The 17,532-nt window shown below is 44.8% G+C and overlaps 1 protein-coding gene and 1 pseudogene across 1 annotated transcript; one reads left to right on the forward strand and one right to left on the reverse strand.

The window, feature by feature from the left end:
- The first annotated feature begins 1,461 nt into the window (after nt 1–1,461).
- LOC136499637 (pentatricopeptide repeat-containing protein At5g66500, mitochondrial-like) lies at nt 1,462–5,406 on the forward strand (annotated as a pseudogene).
- A 10,165-nt stretch (nt 5,407–15,571) lies between these two features.
- LOC136499638 (lactoylglutathione lyase-like) lies at nt 15,572–17,177 on the reverse strand. Its single transcript, XM_066495221.1, has 7 exons — nt 17,059–17,177; nt 16,853–16,977; nt 16,572–16,636; nt 16,280–16,489; nt 16,108–16,155; nt 15,842–15,949; nt 15,572–15,760 (listed from the first exon to the last, which is right to left on the reverse strand). The coding sequence occupies exons 1-7, from the start codon at nt 17,175–17,177 to the stop codon at nt 15,572–15,574; spliced, it is 864 nt and encodes a 287-aa protein (XP_066351318.1).
- Between the last annotated feature and the right edge of the window lie 355 nt (nt 17,178–17,532).

The raw sequence follows: 17,532 nt of genomic DNA on the forward strand, positions 1-17,532 counted from the left end.
TCTTGTACACCCCCTAGAGCTGAAAAACACCACTCCCACTCATCTCTCTAGATTCTTGATCATCCAGGTGAATTGGGAGAGCATCCAAGTGCATTTGCATCGCGTTGGCGCATCTAGTGGCACTTGTGGTTGCATCGGCTACGGTTTCTCTTGTTACTCTTGGTGCTTGCCGTCACCTAGACGGCTTGGAGCAGCTGTTGGTGATTGGCACGAGTTGGAGCTTGTTCATGATTGTGAGGGGTTCTTGACCTTTTTCCGGCAGAGAGCCAAAAGGTACTCTAGTGAATTGCTCGTGTCTTTGAGTTACCCTCACTTGTGGGTAGGTTCTTGCAGCGCCCTAGTGTAGGGCTTGGCGTGGTGCCAATTAGCTCGTGAACCACCAAGTGAACGATCGACACAACGAGGACGTAGCTTGCCGGCAAGCAAGTGAACCCCGGGATAAATCTTGGTGTCATCTCTTGGTTTTCATTGATTGATCATCTAGTGTCTCTTGCCACGTTTTGGTATACATCTCTACCTCACCTTGCTTTACTTTCATATATCTTGTGGTAGTGGTAGTGGTAGTGTGCTAGTTGGTTAGTTGCTTAGCTAGTTGAGTAGTTAGTTAGTTGTTTAATTTTCTAGCTGGCTCAACTAGAGTAGCACTAGTGACTTAGCCTTTACGTGTGCCTAGAGATCATAATCTATTAGAATTGTTGAAATATGTGGCTTGCAACCTTTGTGTAGAGGTAGAGCAAAAAAGCTTCGCTTTCTAATTAACTAACTAGTTGCTCTAGTGATTTGTACAAGATTTTATTAGACTATTCACCCTCTGTAGCCATTAGGACCTTTCAAGGGTCCACACGTTGAAACAAATAAAGGAGCTTATACATTCTTTAGCTACTAGCACAAGAGACTATAATATATATATAGATGAACAATTCCAACATAAAAGAAAGTTATGACAACAATCTTAGTTGATTTCAACTTTCAATTCTGTCCTTTTTGTGTTCTTATTACATAGATATACCCGGTCAAATAGGAAGCATAAATTATGAAGTCCTGTTTTTCAGCAGTACTTTCAGCGAGATGAACAGTATTTTTTCTCACAACAAATCAACATAAGCATTAACAGCAGCCAAATTTCAGCGAAGCGGACAGGGGAGTAAATTTCACGAAACCTAGGTTTTACAGCTCACGTGTCACAAAAACTAGGTTTTGGAATGCACAACTAATCCCAGGTTTTGTGGTTCATGCGACGTCCAACAAAAATAAATACTTATGATAGGACCCTTGATCTAAACAAATGCTGGGGTATGTGGCAGGTTTCAGCACAAGTTTAACACAAACACAGAGCACAAAGAGATATTTTTCCCCTTCATTCATATCACAAGCTGGATTGGCACTATTCATAGGAAGCCACTTAATTGTGTTCAATAGCTAAGTCCTTATCATGCCCAAGTGCAAATTTGGAGCACCAAATTATTCTGACAACAATTAGAGGAGCAGGAGGGAGTGGGATGTGAAATCAACCTTGCCGGCCGCCGGTGAAGCTTCACCTGGACGCCCTTGTCGACGAACTTGGCCAGGTCGAGTGCAGTCTCCTTGCGCCCAGCCTGATCAGGAAGCAAACGAACGGCACAACTTGTTCGCTTCGCTCGACGAGATGGCGCGTGCTCTGCGGCCGTCTCCGGCGGTGCCCACCCTGCTCCGCCTCCTCTCCTCCCACCGCTCCCTCTCCGCCGCCGCCACCGCCCACGCCGCCCTGCTCAAGTCCTCCTCCCTCTCCAGCCCCGTCCCGATCGCGGCCACCGCCCTCCTCACCGCCTACGCGAACGCAGGACACGTGGGCGCCGCGTCGCGCCTGTTCGACGAAATGCCCGCGCGGGACGCCGTCATGTGGAACGCGCTACTCGCCTGCCTCGTCCGCCACGCGCGCCCCGGGGCGGCCGCCGCCGCCTTCCGCGGCATGGCCGCCTCCGGGATCCCGCCCACGCCCGCCACGCTCTGCACCATGCTCAAGGCATGCGCCGCGTCGCGCACCGCCTGCCCCGGCCGCCAGCTCCACGCCCGGGGCATCGTCTCGTGCCACGCCGACGCCGACGTTATCGTGGCCACCGCGCTCGTCGATCTCTTCATGAGCTGTGGCCTCGTCGAGGACGCCATGATTGTGTTTGTGCTCACCAAGTGCCCGAAGGATGCCGCCCTACACAATGCTGTTCTCTCAGGTTGCGTGGAGAACGGCTGGTTCAGCGACGCCTTCTCGATGCTGAGGCGCCGGACGGAGCTCAATGGGATCTCGCTGACCTCTGCTCTCACGGCCTGCGCAGCGACAGCGAACCAGCTTGGATCCGAGTCAGCAGGCCGATGTAAACTGATCGCCTTGCCCCTGGCGTCTGTATTACCCCGCGGCCCACTCCACTCTCTCCCATCCGCTCCTCGTCCTGCGCTGCTCGCCGAAGAACACGGAGCTGCCACCGGCGCCCTGGCGCGCCACGAGATGCACGTTCTGGAGCTTGCCGCTGTTGCTGAGCGCAAGGGCCAGCGCCATCTGCACGTCCACACCGCCGGTGTTGGCCACGGGCGCCGTCTGCTTGCCTCCTCCTCCTCCTTGGAACGGCACGATGGCGTGCGAATGGGCGACGGCCGGCGTGTCATGGCAGCGCGGCGTCCCTGGTCTGGCAATGGAGCTGCTGTTGCCTTGCCGGCGCTGCAAGTGCAGAGGAAACGTAAACATTGTAAACGAGAGGTAAAATTAAGCCGGTACAGTAACTCAGTAAGATCGTTTGGGTATTTGCAGCTTACTGATATGCTCGTTGCTGCTTGTGATCTTGTTGCTACCCGAGGAGCTGCTTGTTGTGGCTTCTGAACTCGAGGTGGTTTCTGAGCATTCGAATAAGCATCTGCAGAACATGACAGATATATTGAATAAATCTATCTACTACAGAGTACGACGTATTATCATCTGAACTTATTGTCCTCCCTTTGTTCTTCTCAAGAACAGATGCAAATTTACGGTGAATTTATCTCGACGGCAACAAACATCCGAAAATGAAATGAGGAACAGTGCGCAGTGCCGCTCAGAACGAGAACAGAGCGAAGAGATTAACACAATGCCAGTTGAAAGCGAGCACAGGCGGTGGTCGGCAAGGAAGGAAGCTTGCTTACCCCGAGCCTGAGGTGCGTTGGTGCTCGTCGCGCCGCCCTTCGCCGGCGCGGCGAAGGACTTGAAGCCGAGCCGCTCACGGCGGTGGCGGAGGTCCCTGAGCCGCTTCTGGGCGAAGTCGGAGCCGAGATCGGGCACCTTGGCCATCTCTCGGCCCCGCGGGGCGGGGGAGGAGGGGTCGAGGCTCCGCACACTGCCGCCTGCAGCTCCACTGCACCATGAACCTCTCCTCTCGTCAGGCGTCAGCTAGCCAGTTAGGTGCGTGAGGTGAAAGAGCGCGGCGTCTCCTCTCCTCGGGTTGGTGCGCGTGAGCGTTCTGGGGCTTTAGTTGTCTTCAACCTCCTCCTTGCTTGCTGTGCCTCACCACACTGAGCCGTCCGGCGAGGGAGGGCGAGAGGGTGAGGTATCTCGTCTGGAGAGGAGGGGGAGAGCAGCCATGTCTACCTCGCTTGCGCTAGTAGTAGCAGTAGAGGACTCGGCGTAATGGGACAGGGACATGTCTCGCGGTGGGGGGCGACGTTGTGCGCGGCGGCGGCGGCTAGCGGGCGTTGCGCGCGGACTAGAGAAAAGAGAAAGGGGAGTGGATGGGAGAGAGTGGAGTGGGCCGCGGGGTAATACAGACGCCAGGGGCAGGACGGTCATTTTACATCGGCACGCTGACTCGGATCCGAGCTGAACAGCGGACCTGGCGTGCCACACGAGCAAAAGTGGCAAATATATATCGTTTTTCTCTCTCTGATACTAAAAACGTAGCGCCAAACCTAGAGATGCTATCTCAGGAATCACCATTGGTAATAATGGTAAAAAGTTAACTATCCCAAATGTGGGAGGGCAACGGCTGCGCGCATAGTATTCGACCAGATGGCTACCAGAAATGTGGTCTCGTGGTCAAGTATGATTGATGCTTATAGTCGCTATGGACATGGCGTGGATGCTTTGGACTTGTTTAAGCTAATGGAGAAAGCTGCACCAATGGTCTTGCCAAATGCTATCACATTCCTGGCGCTTCTGTCAGCCTGTGCACACGCTGGTCTGGTGGATGAAGCTCAGTCCATGCTGCATTTGATGAAGAGCAAGTACGGGATTGATCCACAACCAGAGCACTAGGCATGTGTTAATAGACATGCTAGGTCGCACAGGCCGTATTGACGAGGCTTGGGATCTATATTCTAGTCTAACTGCAAGTCGAAATAAGAGGGTGTTTGGTTGCCCCTTCTAAATTTTAGTCGTTGTCCTATCGGATATTTAGACACATGTATGGAGTATTAAATATAGACTAATTATGAAACTAATTACATAGTTTACGACTAATTTGTGAGACGAATCTTTTGAGCCTAATTAGTCTATGATTTGACAAGGTTTGCTACGGTAACCATGTGCTAATGCTGGATTAATTAGGCTTAAAAAATTCGTCTTGTGGAGTACCGACGGATTATGTAATTTGTTTTTTTATTAGTATCCAAATACCCCATACAACATCCTCCCGACACACCTCCTAAATTTTAGTAGCTGGATCAAACACCCCTAAGTTTTTCAGTGCCATCTGTGTCGGGATGCTGAACGCGTGCAGAGCAAACATGGATGCTGTAAGAGGAAAGGTGGTGGCTGTGCGCATGCTGGAGGATCCACGAAATCCTGGGATTCATGTGTTGATATCGAATTTTCATGCTGCTATGAGACAATGGTCTGAATCAAATGAACCACGGAGGATTATAGTGGACAAGGGTCTCAGGAAAGAAGCAGCTAGCAGTCATGTCTCTTTCGGCTAACAACTAAATGTGCACATATCTTGAAAACAATGGCCACAGCGTAGCAAAGGTTGGTTGGGATACTGTGGTAGCCAACCAAAAGGGCCCTTACCCTAGCCCCTAGGTACATGCCACAACTGGTATACCAAGAATTTCTAGAGCTGATTTTCATTTTGTTACCATATTGTATTTTCTTTACAGGTAAAAAGATTGAAAATTGTGGTATATATATGCCTTATTAATGTCAAATGATGCAGCTTCATCTAGCTTGTGTTGGCATATCATTTACTTGTGTAACCCTCTCTGGTCTCTCGTTAAAAGAGTTGTTGTGCAGTTTGACGTGATTAGAGTGAGCCTGAATTTTTGTTCTCTTACATTTCTGTGTTTCATAAAAAGGATGAACTGAGGAAGTCATTGTTTACACCAAAATTTGGAAGAAGAGTTACAGGGGTTCGAAAGCTCCCGAAAATCATGTCATCATCAAGGAATCAGTTGCGTGGAGATCGGAACTAGTTGATTCGGATGCACTAGAGTCGGCTTTCTTCAGATAGCACCAGCAGATGACGACAGAGGCTACGATCGGCGCTGGGACGAGACATACTGGACTCTACAAAAAGGGAAAGATTAGAGTCCAAGTTATCTTAAATTAGGATTATTTTCATTATACCAAAGATTGTATTGAGTCGTACTCGAGTAAGGTTCATGTTTAGACTCCGGGTATAAATACCAAACCCCGGCTATTGTAAAAACAACAATCAATCAAATACAAAGTCAATTACTTTTTTCGGCTCCGGCCACCCCTTAGGAGTAGGAGTAGGGTAGATCTCGACGAGTTCTTCAGCGAGTACGGCTGCATCGATCCGGTCGACCTCCACTGCTTGTCTGTAAGTACCGTCATGGTTTATACATCTATTCGTATGGCTGCATCGATCCGGTCGACCCCACTGCGACTCTGGTATAGGCTGGTTATCGATTCTTATCTAATTTAAGTGTGGCCTGTGTGATTCTGCCTCACACCCCACTCCTTGAATTAAATCAAGGTCAAGTTATCGGCTCTACCTTAGTATGGTAGTCTTTGGTAGATTCATTAAGTTACCGATATTGCTTATTGCTTTCATTGTTTATCTAATTACAGCAATATCACTCTGTTCGATTGAGATTGATCTGGATCGGCCTCATATCTTGTTTAACTCATCGTTTGCTAATCTAAAATTGATCTAATCTACATCTTAAGCGATGAGTTATATTTTTTGTCAGCTGTTTTACGTCAATCTTAATCGTGCATAGTGTGCGGTTAAGGCATGTCCGATCTTGAGTAGATCTATTAGTTAATGAAAACCGTTCCATGGCCCGTCATCACGGCCTGTGGGATTATGCTTCTCACCCCACTGTTGACATCGTGGAGTGGGGATCGTTAGGTAGTAGACCTGTTCCTAAGAAGGCGTGACCTTAACTGTGTGTTATGCCTGAATCGGCTGTTTAGCCGATATCGAATGCTTTCACGAACAGTTCACATTACGAGATTATTGAAGTAGATTAAAGTTGAAAGATGCGTTAGCCCCATGATCTTGTTATGGTATTATGGCCTGCATGATTCTGCCTCATGCCCCACTGATATTAGTAATGAGTTAGGGTCGTCGAGTTTATTGTTGTTTCTACGGCCTGCATGATTCTGCCTCATGCCCCACTGGTCATGGCGATAGATGAGATCTAACATGTTCATTAGATTTACCTTTATTAAATGGTTAAGAAGTGTTGAGTTGTTTCTTTAAATAAAAGGAGTTCGGTTACTTGTAATCATTGGCTCAGTATAAACCAATCATCATTGATATCTTATTGCCATTGATTAATATTTGCTTAAACAACATTTATCCTGAATGATAACCGATCCTTCTTATACAACCCCACGAGCTTTAATCGATTTATTCTTGTGAACATGCTGGGATCGGCTATTTAGTCGATTTCCTCTCATATCGGCACTCAGAGCCGTACATTCGGGACTGTCTGGCAACACCGACATGTTCTGCCCTTAATTACTGATAAGTTTTCTTTCCTTGTCAATTGTAGGGTCAAATTGACTGGCATGTCTCGGGAGGATTGCGAAGGATCGACCACCCTTGCGCCGAAGCCAGATGGATCTGCTCCATCGAGCGGATCATTCCGGCTTACTGCGTGTGTCCTCGGCACAGAGGAGAAATTTTGTGTCGACAGCCATAAACAATGCATGAGAATGGATTTGAAGAACTGAAACATCTCTTGGGAAACTATAGCTTGATAGTACGTTTTATGGCTCCAGACACTTGTATTGTTTGTTTTATCCTTTTTTTATTATTGGTTCAGTTTTTACTCTAGCAAAAGAATCTGACTTCATTTATTATCTCGCATCCTCCTCTATTTTACTTTAGCTTCGCCACTGTACTCAGCTTTTGCTAGTTTCGTGTGACCCATAGAGCAATAAATGAATTCAGATTCTTGAAAACTTGGGATCCAAACACCCCTACCAATTTTTGCTCAGAATCTAGATTTTAGAAACTAGAGGTAAAAACTAGTTTATAAGAATCCGAGACCGATCCAAACAGGGCTATATCAATGATCGTTAAACCGGCTAGTGTTTTCCACAACTATTTGGGGCCAACCCGATGTCCACTGTACCTAGGTAACAAACTCAACAACCGACTGGTCGGTTCCCTTTTTTTCCCTGAACAGCCAGAAATCATAGAAAATCGCTTGGGGGTTCGTCATTCAGTTGAGATGGCAACAGGCCAGTTTTCAAACAAAACAGGAGCTAAATGGCAGACTTGGTGCCATCTGAAATTGTTTCAGATTGTCCGGTTGAGAAAAATTACTGCATTTTCTTCAAAAGCAGGACATACATGACACATTAATAGGAAGCATATGCAGAGAAACTACTATACAGGCAGAACCTAAAAGTGTTGGTACAAGGATTGCACATTTGCACGAGTCATCAGACAAATCAAATTCCAAAAAACTAACTAGCAAATGCATAAACGATAAACCTGCCACAATGCATCGTACTAAATGTTTTTAACGGATCGGATGGTGTTGACTGTTGAGAACAATGATTGAGGCACAAGCAAAATGAGAGGCTGACCTTGAGATCCAGCAAAGGGAATCACCAATAGTGTCCGGTGTGCCATGCAAAATTCTAGCAGCAAGGAGCTTGATTCCCTCCTCTATGCAAGTGTGAACGTGTGGCACTAACATATATATAAAACTTAAAAAGAGAGATTTTCATTCTATTCTACTATCTTTAAGCCTATATTTCTTTCCGCAACCATTGGCAATCCCATTGCTAGAAAATTGCGATATTGAGCCTGCCCAAGGTGAATTGCCACAAAACCAGCAATGATCTCACAATGCGATCCATCAACTGACTCATTGGTTGTTGATTTCCCGTGGAGCCCAATCAGTGGAAACCGTAAATTGGCAATCTGTAGCTTCTTGAAATTCAGTTCAGACGGCAGCAAAGGGTGCAAGAAACACCCTAGCTTTCAATCACGAGAGCACCCAAATTATGCTTCATGGCATCTGAACTGGCTTTCATATCTTCACAAATCGCCTTGTTTAGCATCGATAAGCAAGCAAAGCAATAGGAAAGTTTGCTACCTCCTATAAAATGTGGATGCATAAGGTGGCACGAAAAAAAAAAGCATCATAGAAGCAGCCCTCTTTGGCAGGCTTCCAGGTTGCATCACCTGTAGCGTAACTGTAGCGCCAGTCAGTGGCAATACTCCACCCAAAATCAAATACGGTCTAGGGGACAAGAGGAGCCTGCGAAGCCGGTTTGTTGGGCTTCCCTGGCTCCTACAGTGTATGAACAGTGTCAGAATCAGAGCGGCCCTTAACCCTGCCAAATAAGCCCTAGATATGTTGCTATATGTAGCAATTGCATTAGTAGCAGGCACAATCACATAGCAAATCCCAAACCTCACCGGCAGAAGCACAACCTCTGTAGCAACATTCATTATTATCAGACCATCCACATCTTATTACTGTTAGTTTGATCTCCACCAATTGACCCTTGGGCCCTTGGATCCGCACCCTGATCGGGGCCGCCCAACCACTCCATGGTTGATGGGCCCCTGTCGCACAGCGTCATAAAAAGGGAGGTGGGGGCCGGGGCACAAGATAAGGTTCCCCTGAGCCGCCAGACGCCCCACCTACATCCCAACCCTAACTTATCTAGAGAGTGGGTGCTACCAGCGACGGGAAGCGCCACCACCGACTTCACCGTCGCCTTTGCACCGCCACCTATAGCATCCGTGACTTCACCGCCACTTCTTCACCACCATGGATGGCTCTTCATCCTCCAAAGCCGACTGTCAGATGCATCTACACGCCCCTTTCTCTCTCTCTCTCTCTCTCTCTCTCCCTCTCCCGAAGCAAGTTCTAGGTCAAATTGTATCAACCAGTAATGAATACACCCTCTAATCTACACCTAGATGTTCCTAGGGCCTAACAATGGTATCGGAGTCGTCGATCTAGTGTGTAGATCATGTCAGGGGTAGCAGTTTTTAAGGAGATGAGAAAGATCCGGTTCGGATCGAAAGAAAAGAGATGCAGAGGGTTCAACTGAACCCTAACCCTAGAAAGGGGAAGAAGAACGGCAGAGAGGGTCTCGGTTTTGAGAAGAGCTCGAACCCTAACTCACCGGAGTACTCCGGGAAGGGCTACGCGCCGGTGAAGAACGCGTCGTGCTAGGGTGCCGTCGCCGGCCCCCTCACCGGCGCGCACGCTCCCCCCATCCCTCCGTTCCGGGCTCTCACCGGTGGCTGTTGCGCTCTGTCGCTTGCTGCACTAAGAGAGATGAAGGAGAGGGAGAAGCAAATGACCTAGGGTTCGAGAGCTGGCCGCCATGTCGGCGTTTTGTTCCTCCGAAGACGCCGCATGACTGTCGATCTGAGATGGACAGCTGTGAGTGACCGGGCTGCATTCGGCCTAGGCGGGCGCGCGCGGAGGGTGGCTTTGCCAGCCCAGGCTTAGGTTGTGGCCTGGGTAGGCGCTGCAAGCGCGCGAGCAAAGCAGGCCGGGCCAGTTTTTGCTGCTGGGCCGAGCAAGCAGTGAAGATTGAGTCCAATTTTTTCTTTTTCTTTTTCCAGTAAAATGTGATTTCCTGGAAAATGATTAAAGGCTCAAAGAAAAATTAGTAAAGAGATTTTTTCCTGTGGGTAAAATTCATGAATTATGTTTAATATTTCCGCTGCAAAGATAAGTTTATCCTTTGATTAATTTTGGAACCAACGGAAAAAATTATTTGGAGGAGTAGCCAAAATTTATTTAAGTTAATTATGATATTGTTATTTTCTAACCAACGTTGATGATAACAATATTGTGATTTTATTTATAAGTTTTTCATGTATAAATTATATTTCTGTCCAACGGTGATGTATAATTAATGTAGAACAATTTTGTATTTATGATATTGCTATTTTTCGGACCAACGTTGTTAATAGCAATATTATAATCTATTGATGAGTTTTTATGCATTAATTCTATTTCTGCCCAACGGTGATGTAGAGTTAATGTAGAAGAACATTTTATGTTTTAATTTTGACCAATGTTAAATTAAGGCATGCAATTGTTGTATTAAAAAGTATCTCACTTTTTTTATTCTGTTTTTAGGCTACAACCCAATGTCCTTTATCTCGTCCATTCCGCCGCTAAATGGTAGCAACTATGGCGTATGGCGTGAGAAGCTAGAGATGGCATTTGCGCTATCTGATAATGACCTAGCACTCACCACACCGTGTCCCATTGTTCCTGAGGACCCGGTGAGGGATGAAAATGAAGCTGAAGCTGCTTTCGCTACTCGTCAGCGTGAGCATGCCACAGTGAGAATGAAGTATGATCTTGATCATGCGAAGTGGGTCAGCTCAAACCGCAAGTGTTTGATAGTGATCAAAAGCACAATTGAGGATCCCATAAGAGGGGCAATCCTAGAATGCACCACCGCCATAGAGTATCTCAAGAAGGTGGAGAGTCAGTTTACTGGCTCTTCAAAGGCTACGCTAGCACTCTTATTAAGAGGCTAGTAAATGAGAAATACACTGGCGGTGGGATAAGTGAGCACATACTAAGAATGAGCAACACGACATCAAAGTTGAAGCCAATGGACATGGGGCTCAAGGATGAGTTCCTAGTTCATTTGATTTTTGCTTCTTTGCCAAAAGAGTATGAGACCTTTGTTGTAAATTACAATTTACAACCAGAAAAGTGGGATATTGAGAAGCTCATTGCAATGTGTGTGCAAGAAGGTGAGAGGCTTAAGAGCTCACATGTTGACACTGTCAACTATGTGAAGCACAATAAGAAGAAGAATTTCAACAATCAGAATGCTAAACCATAAGGGAAACCTTAGTGGGGTAGTAGTTCCTCTTCTAAATCACAAGGAAAGGCTCCACAGAATGATCACCATCAGAAAGTTTAAGTGGACAAGGACACCTGCAAATGGTGCAAGAAGAAAGGATATTACCAAAAGGATTGTCTAGAGTTCCTGAAGCACATGATGAGAAAAGGTGAGGATGTTATTACATTCATACATGAATCATTGTATTTAAGTTATGCAAAATCCACTTGGTGGATTGATTCGGGTGCAACTATTTATGTTGCAAATTCATTATAGGGATTCCATACGAGGACCCTGCAAAGAGGAGAAAGATGCATTAAAGTTGCAAACAGAGTAGAAGCTGAAGTTGAAGCCATAGGAGAACTCCCATTAGAACTAAAGGATGGCTTTGTACTTAAGCTTAGAGATGTTCTTTATGTACCCTCTTTGCATAGAAACTTGATTAGTATTTCACGTCTTGATGATGATGGATATGATTACCATTTTCGTAATGGCAAATGTAGGATAATGTTTAATCACAAGTGTGTTGGTCTTGCCTTCCGACAAGACAAGCTTTATTTATTGTCACTTTATGAGAATGTGAATGATGTGAACACTGAGAATGTGAATGCCTCCTCATCTATGAATGTAAGAAATAAGCGGAAGAGAATTGATCATGAATCTTCGAAATTATGGCACTATCATTTAGGCCATATTTCGAGGGGGAGAATAGAACGATTGATTAAGGAATCAATTCTTCTGCCATTAGAATTTTCAGATCTAGAACAATGCATTGATTGCATTAAAGGAAAGTATATAAAGAAAATAAAGAAAGACGCCAAATGAAGTGCATAAATTTTGGAAATAATTCACACAGATATCTGTGGTCCATTTACTATGAAAAGTGTGGATGGTTATGATTCTTTTATAACATTCATAGATGATTTCTCCCGTTATGGATATATTTATCTAATTAAAGAAAGATCAGAAGCATTGGATAAATTTAAGATATTTAAGGCTGAAGTAGAAAATCAGCACAACCTGAAGATTAAGATAGTAAGATCCGACTATGGGGGGGGGGTACTACGGTCGTCATACCCCATATGGCCAAGTTCCTGGACCTTTTGCAAGGTTTTTGCAGGAAAATGTCATAGTTGCCTAGTATTCAACACTGGGCGAGCCTTAGCAGAATAGAGTTGCTGAAAGACGTAACCGTACCTTAATAGATATGGTGGGAAGTATGATAAGTTACTCCACTTTGCCGATAAGTTTATGCATGGAGGCGTTAAAAACCGCCATTCATATTATTAATCGAGTACCAAGCAAGTCGGTGCCCAAAACACCATATGAGTTATGGACTTAAAGGGAACCCTCAGTCATTTACGTGTGTGGGGTTGTTCAACTGAGGCTAAAGTATTTAACCCAAACATAGAGAAGCTAGATTCCAAGATAGTCAGTTGCCATTTCATTGGCTATCTAGAAAAGTCAAAAGGTTATCGTTTCTATTGTCCTGGTAGACAAACGAAGTTTGTAGAAACAAGACATGTTGTCTTCTTGGAGGATCATATGATCAGGGGGAGCATGGTAGCGCGAGAAATTAATTTTGAAGAGAAGTGGGTATACGTGCCCACTCCGATGGTTTAGGAACCATTCTTCACACTACCTGCTATTGCTGTACCAATAGTGCGAGACTCTGTAGTAACAACACCTGTTGTTAGTTCTCCTATGACAACAATGAATGAAGATGAGGAACCTATCCTTCAGGATCCTATAGAACTAGTTGTTGCACATGAGGAAGAGCAACAACAGCCTCAAATATAACTAGTGCCAACTAATGAGGCTCCAGAAGGTCTTAAAGAGCCAGAAAGTTAGTTATTCCTGATGACTATGAAGTCTATGATAGTGAAGAATTTCAAATAGAGAGTGATCCCACCTCATTTGAAGAATCCATGAGAAGCGCTCACTCATCAAAGTGGCTTGAAGCCATGGAAGATGAAATGAGATCCATGAGTAGCAACAAAGTTTGGGACTTAAAAACAATTCCTAAAGTAGCCAAGACAGTAGGATGTAAATGGGTCTACAAAACCAAATATAACTCCAAAGGGAATATAGAAAGATTTAAGGCACGACATGTGGTAAAAGGCTTCACACAAAGAGAAGGCATAGATTACAATGAGATATTTTCTCTAGTCTCATGTAAGGATTCTTTTAGAATCATAATGGCGCTTGTAGCACATTATGATTTAGAAATACATTAGATGGATGTAAAGACGGCATTCCTAAATAGGGATTTGGAGAAAAATGTTTACATGGCACAACCGAAAGGTTTTGTCGTGGAAGGAAAAGAGCGTATGGGATGCCACCTGAAGAAATCCATTTACGGATTGAAACAAGCTTCAAGACAGTGGTATTTGAAGTTTGATAGTACAATAATAAAGTTTGGGTTTCAAGAAAATGTAGAGGACAATTGCGTTTACGCAAAGTTCAAGAATGGGAAATATATTTTCATAGTCTTGTATGTGGATGACATCTTGCTCGCTAGCAGTGATGTTGCTGTACTACTAGAAACAAAGAAGTTTTTGTCCTCGAAGTTTAATATGAAGGATCTCAGTGAAGCTTCGTTCGTTCTAGGAATAAAGATTCACCGAGATAGAGAAATGGGGTTTTAGGATTATCACAAAAGGCATACTTAGAAAAAGTTCTAAAGAAATACAGTATGCAAAATTGTAAGTCTTCACCTGCTCCCATAGTCAAGGGCGATAGATATGGGGAATTTCAATGTCCTAGGAACCAATATGAGATCGATCAAATGAAAGCGGTTCCATATAGTTCAACTGTCGAAAGTTTACAGTATGCTCAAGTGTCTACTCGCCCTGACTCAGCATTTGTTACCGGGTTACTGGCAGATATTAGAGTAATCCAGGAATAGAACACTGAAAATAAGTAAAGAAAGTTTTGTGTTACCTGCAAGGTACGAATGGTCTCATGCTAATGTACAGAAGATCTGATTTCCTGCACATAGAGGGGTATACAGATTCAGATTATGTAGGAGATGATAGAAAGTCCACATTAGGATACATATTCACTCTCGCAGGAGGAGCTATATCGTGGAAAAGTTCAAAGCAAACCGTCACTACATCATCCACAATGTATGCCGAGTTTGTAGCATGTTATGAGGCCACAGGGCAGGTGAATTGGCTGAAGAAATTCATGCCCGGGTTGAAAGTGGTAGACGACATACATAAGCCACTTAAGTTATACTGCGATAATAATCCAGCAATATGTTATGCTCACAACAATAAGTCAAGTGGTGCTGCCAAACACATTGACATAAAGTATTATGTTGTGAAAGATAGAGTTTGGGATCATATAATTAGTCTTGAGCATATAAGAACAGAAAAGATACTCGCGAATCTGCTTACAAAAGGCTTACCATCCAGCGTGTTCAGAGAACACTTAGCCGGCATGGGTTTAAGGGAAAGCCTATGATTCCTAGACAATAAGGGCCTAGTTGAGAATCTGTTTCAAAACAGAGAGGTGCATTGTAGCTTTTTAATCTAATGGCAATAGACCGTGACGATGGGGCACGCTCTATGCACTGATCTGTGATGTAATGGGAATAAAATAAAGTAAGTTAAGTTTAAGTCATAAGGTGATATCAAGGGGGAGAATGTTAGTTTGATCTCCACCAATTGGCCCAATGACCAATTAGGCCCTTGGATCTGCGCCCTGATCGAGGGCGCCCAATCACTCCATGGTTAGTGGGCCCCCATCACATAGCATCATAAAAAGGGAGGTGGGGGCTGGGGCACAAGAAAAGGTTCCCCTAAGCCACCATACGCCCCACCTACATCCCAACCCTAACCGATCTAGAGAGGGGGTGCTGCCAGCGATAGGAAGCGCCACCACCGACTTTACCGTTGCCTCTGCACCGCCACCTACAACGTCCATGACTTCACCGCCACTTCTTCACCGCCATGGATGGATCTTCATCCTCCAAAGCCAACGGTCAGATACATCTACACGCCTCTTTCTCTCTCTGTCTCCCTCTCCCGAAGCAAGTTCTAGGTCAAATTGTATCAACCAGTAATGAATACACCCTCTAATCTACACCTAGACGTTCCTAGGGCCTAACAATTACATCACAGGCAAGCATTACATCCTAGGACAGCACCAGTGTACACCCATGAAACAGAATCATGTTTTCACAATGGCTTGGCTTCACAGGTGCATCAAGTTTAAGCTTTGAAACTATGGTAGTGCCAAAGTTTATGCAAAGCATTAATCATTTCATTGTCACTGGCTCTAGATTTGAAGAAAGCACTAGTCAATTTAACAGTTAACTGTACAGAACAGATGGAAGCATGCCACTTTCCAGCCATCTGGATCAACAAAAGAGGCAATCTTAGTGTTGATCCCAGGTAGCGGCCCTGGCTGCCGCAAAATCTTGCCACCTAGTTCTTTGGTCGCCAGATCAACCAGCGCGGTACTCTTGTACACATCGTTGGTGCCAATGGCAACCTGCACTTACATAAGCCAAACAATTAAAGAAATGCCGAAGTATAGTAAAAAAAATGCTTCAGATAAAGATTTCATAAAGACCTGAGCATATGCATTGCCCTTGCTGTATTCTGTGACTCCATTGTTGTATGTCAACTCCAGAACAGTTGTCTTGTCCTCATCAGCATAGCCCAACATGGCAATGGTATACTGTATAAGGGTGAAAATGTTCAGTCCACTAAGCTGAAAGAACACTACATCTAGGGGAGGGGGGGGGGGGGGGGGGGGGGGGGCGCGGATTGCATGGCATCTCTCTCAACACTATGAATCGTAACAAGATTCTTTCAGTGCCAAATAACTGCAGGTACCTTGTAATCAGGTACATCCTTCTTCCTTAGGAGCTTCATCCCTAGGGCCTGCATGGAAACAAACAAACAATACATCATCATGTATGAGAAGAGACTGCTCCTATAGAGATAAAAAAGAAGAAATACATCTCTAACTTTTGTAATAGCCCAGCTTTACAAAAGGAAAAAATACCTTCTCATAAAACTTGATAGAACGCTCAAGGTCACCAACACGAAGCATGACCTGGCAAAGAGGCTCAGGTGTCTCTGCCCTCTGGAGCTCAAACATGTAGCCATCAGGGTCCTGTGCGAAGGCAATAACAGTGGATCCTCCCTTGACAGGACCAGGTTCGCGGGTGATCTTGCCACCCTTGGATTTAACATTCTCAGCCAACTTGTACACCTGCATTTGCGTCCACAATATCATATATAAAACATAATTCTGCAGAATCTACAATAGTCTATTGCAAATCGACAATACTTACATCCTCATTAGCGATTGCGAAATGCCCAAAGCCCATTCCAATGTCATACTTGTCAACGCCATAGTCTGTTGAATAAGTGTGAACTTGTTACCACATTAGAAGTTACAGAAAACGAAAATAATTTTCCAGGAAAAGAATTAGGTCAGTTCGTATGAAGAGAGAAAAATATCCATTGCTAACTTTCTTATCGGGTTGACACACAAATTGTGCAACTGCAAGCATTAGTAGCATAGTGAAACAATTGTGCCATAAACAAAACTTTGTCAGGTAACTGAACATACTGTATGTCAATTCAACTGCAAAGTTGGTGTCCTCTGGTCCAAAACCAAGGAAGGCGTTGGTGTACTTCTCCTCAGGAATATCCCTTTTCCTCAGCAGTATCATCCCAAAGCATTCCGTGTAGTATCTGCAAGAATCATAAGGTCACATAAAAAGCATGATCCTAACTGCAGATGTTGCGAATGTCAGTAAAAATACAGCAGCATACTTGATCGTGCGGTCCAGATCCCCAACACGGTAAACCGCGTGGAGCATTCTCTTGTTGTCCTGCTTATGCCAGTCAAGCACAGTCTCAGCTGGCTTCAAGGCTTCACTACCGGTTGCCATCCCTGATGAAAGAGTTGCACATTTGATAAGAACAAGGGAGGAAAGTAAATCTTAACTGAAACAAAGAATGAAAGCATCAGGCATTCATATTGCTTGAAAAGCTTTTTTTTTTTTTTTTTTTTTTTTGCAGTAGGGGAACGTCCGTCCAATTAGTCAATGCTTTCTCTGAAAAGCAGAAATTTATCAGAAATATCACCCTCTCCTATACACAAAAGGATAAACTACATCTAATAAAATATTTTATATACCGGAAAAGATAGCAGCAAAAGTTGCAGCTCAACCAAATCATACACACAAAGATGCAAGGCTCCACCTTGGGAGGAATTTGAGGATGCATTAGTCATCATCTATTCGA

Source organism: Miscanthus floridulus, chromosome 13, assembly GCF_019320115.1.
Source record: "Miscanthus floridulus cultivar M001 chromosome 13, ASM1932011v1, whole genome shotgun sequence".
Taxonomy (NCBI): domain Eukaryota; kingdom Viridiplantae; phylum Streptophyta; class Magnoliopsida; order Poales; family Poaceae; genus Miscanthus; species Miscanthus floridulus.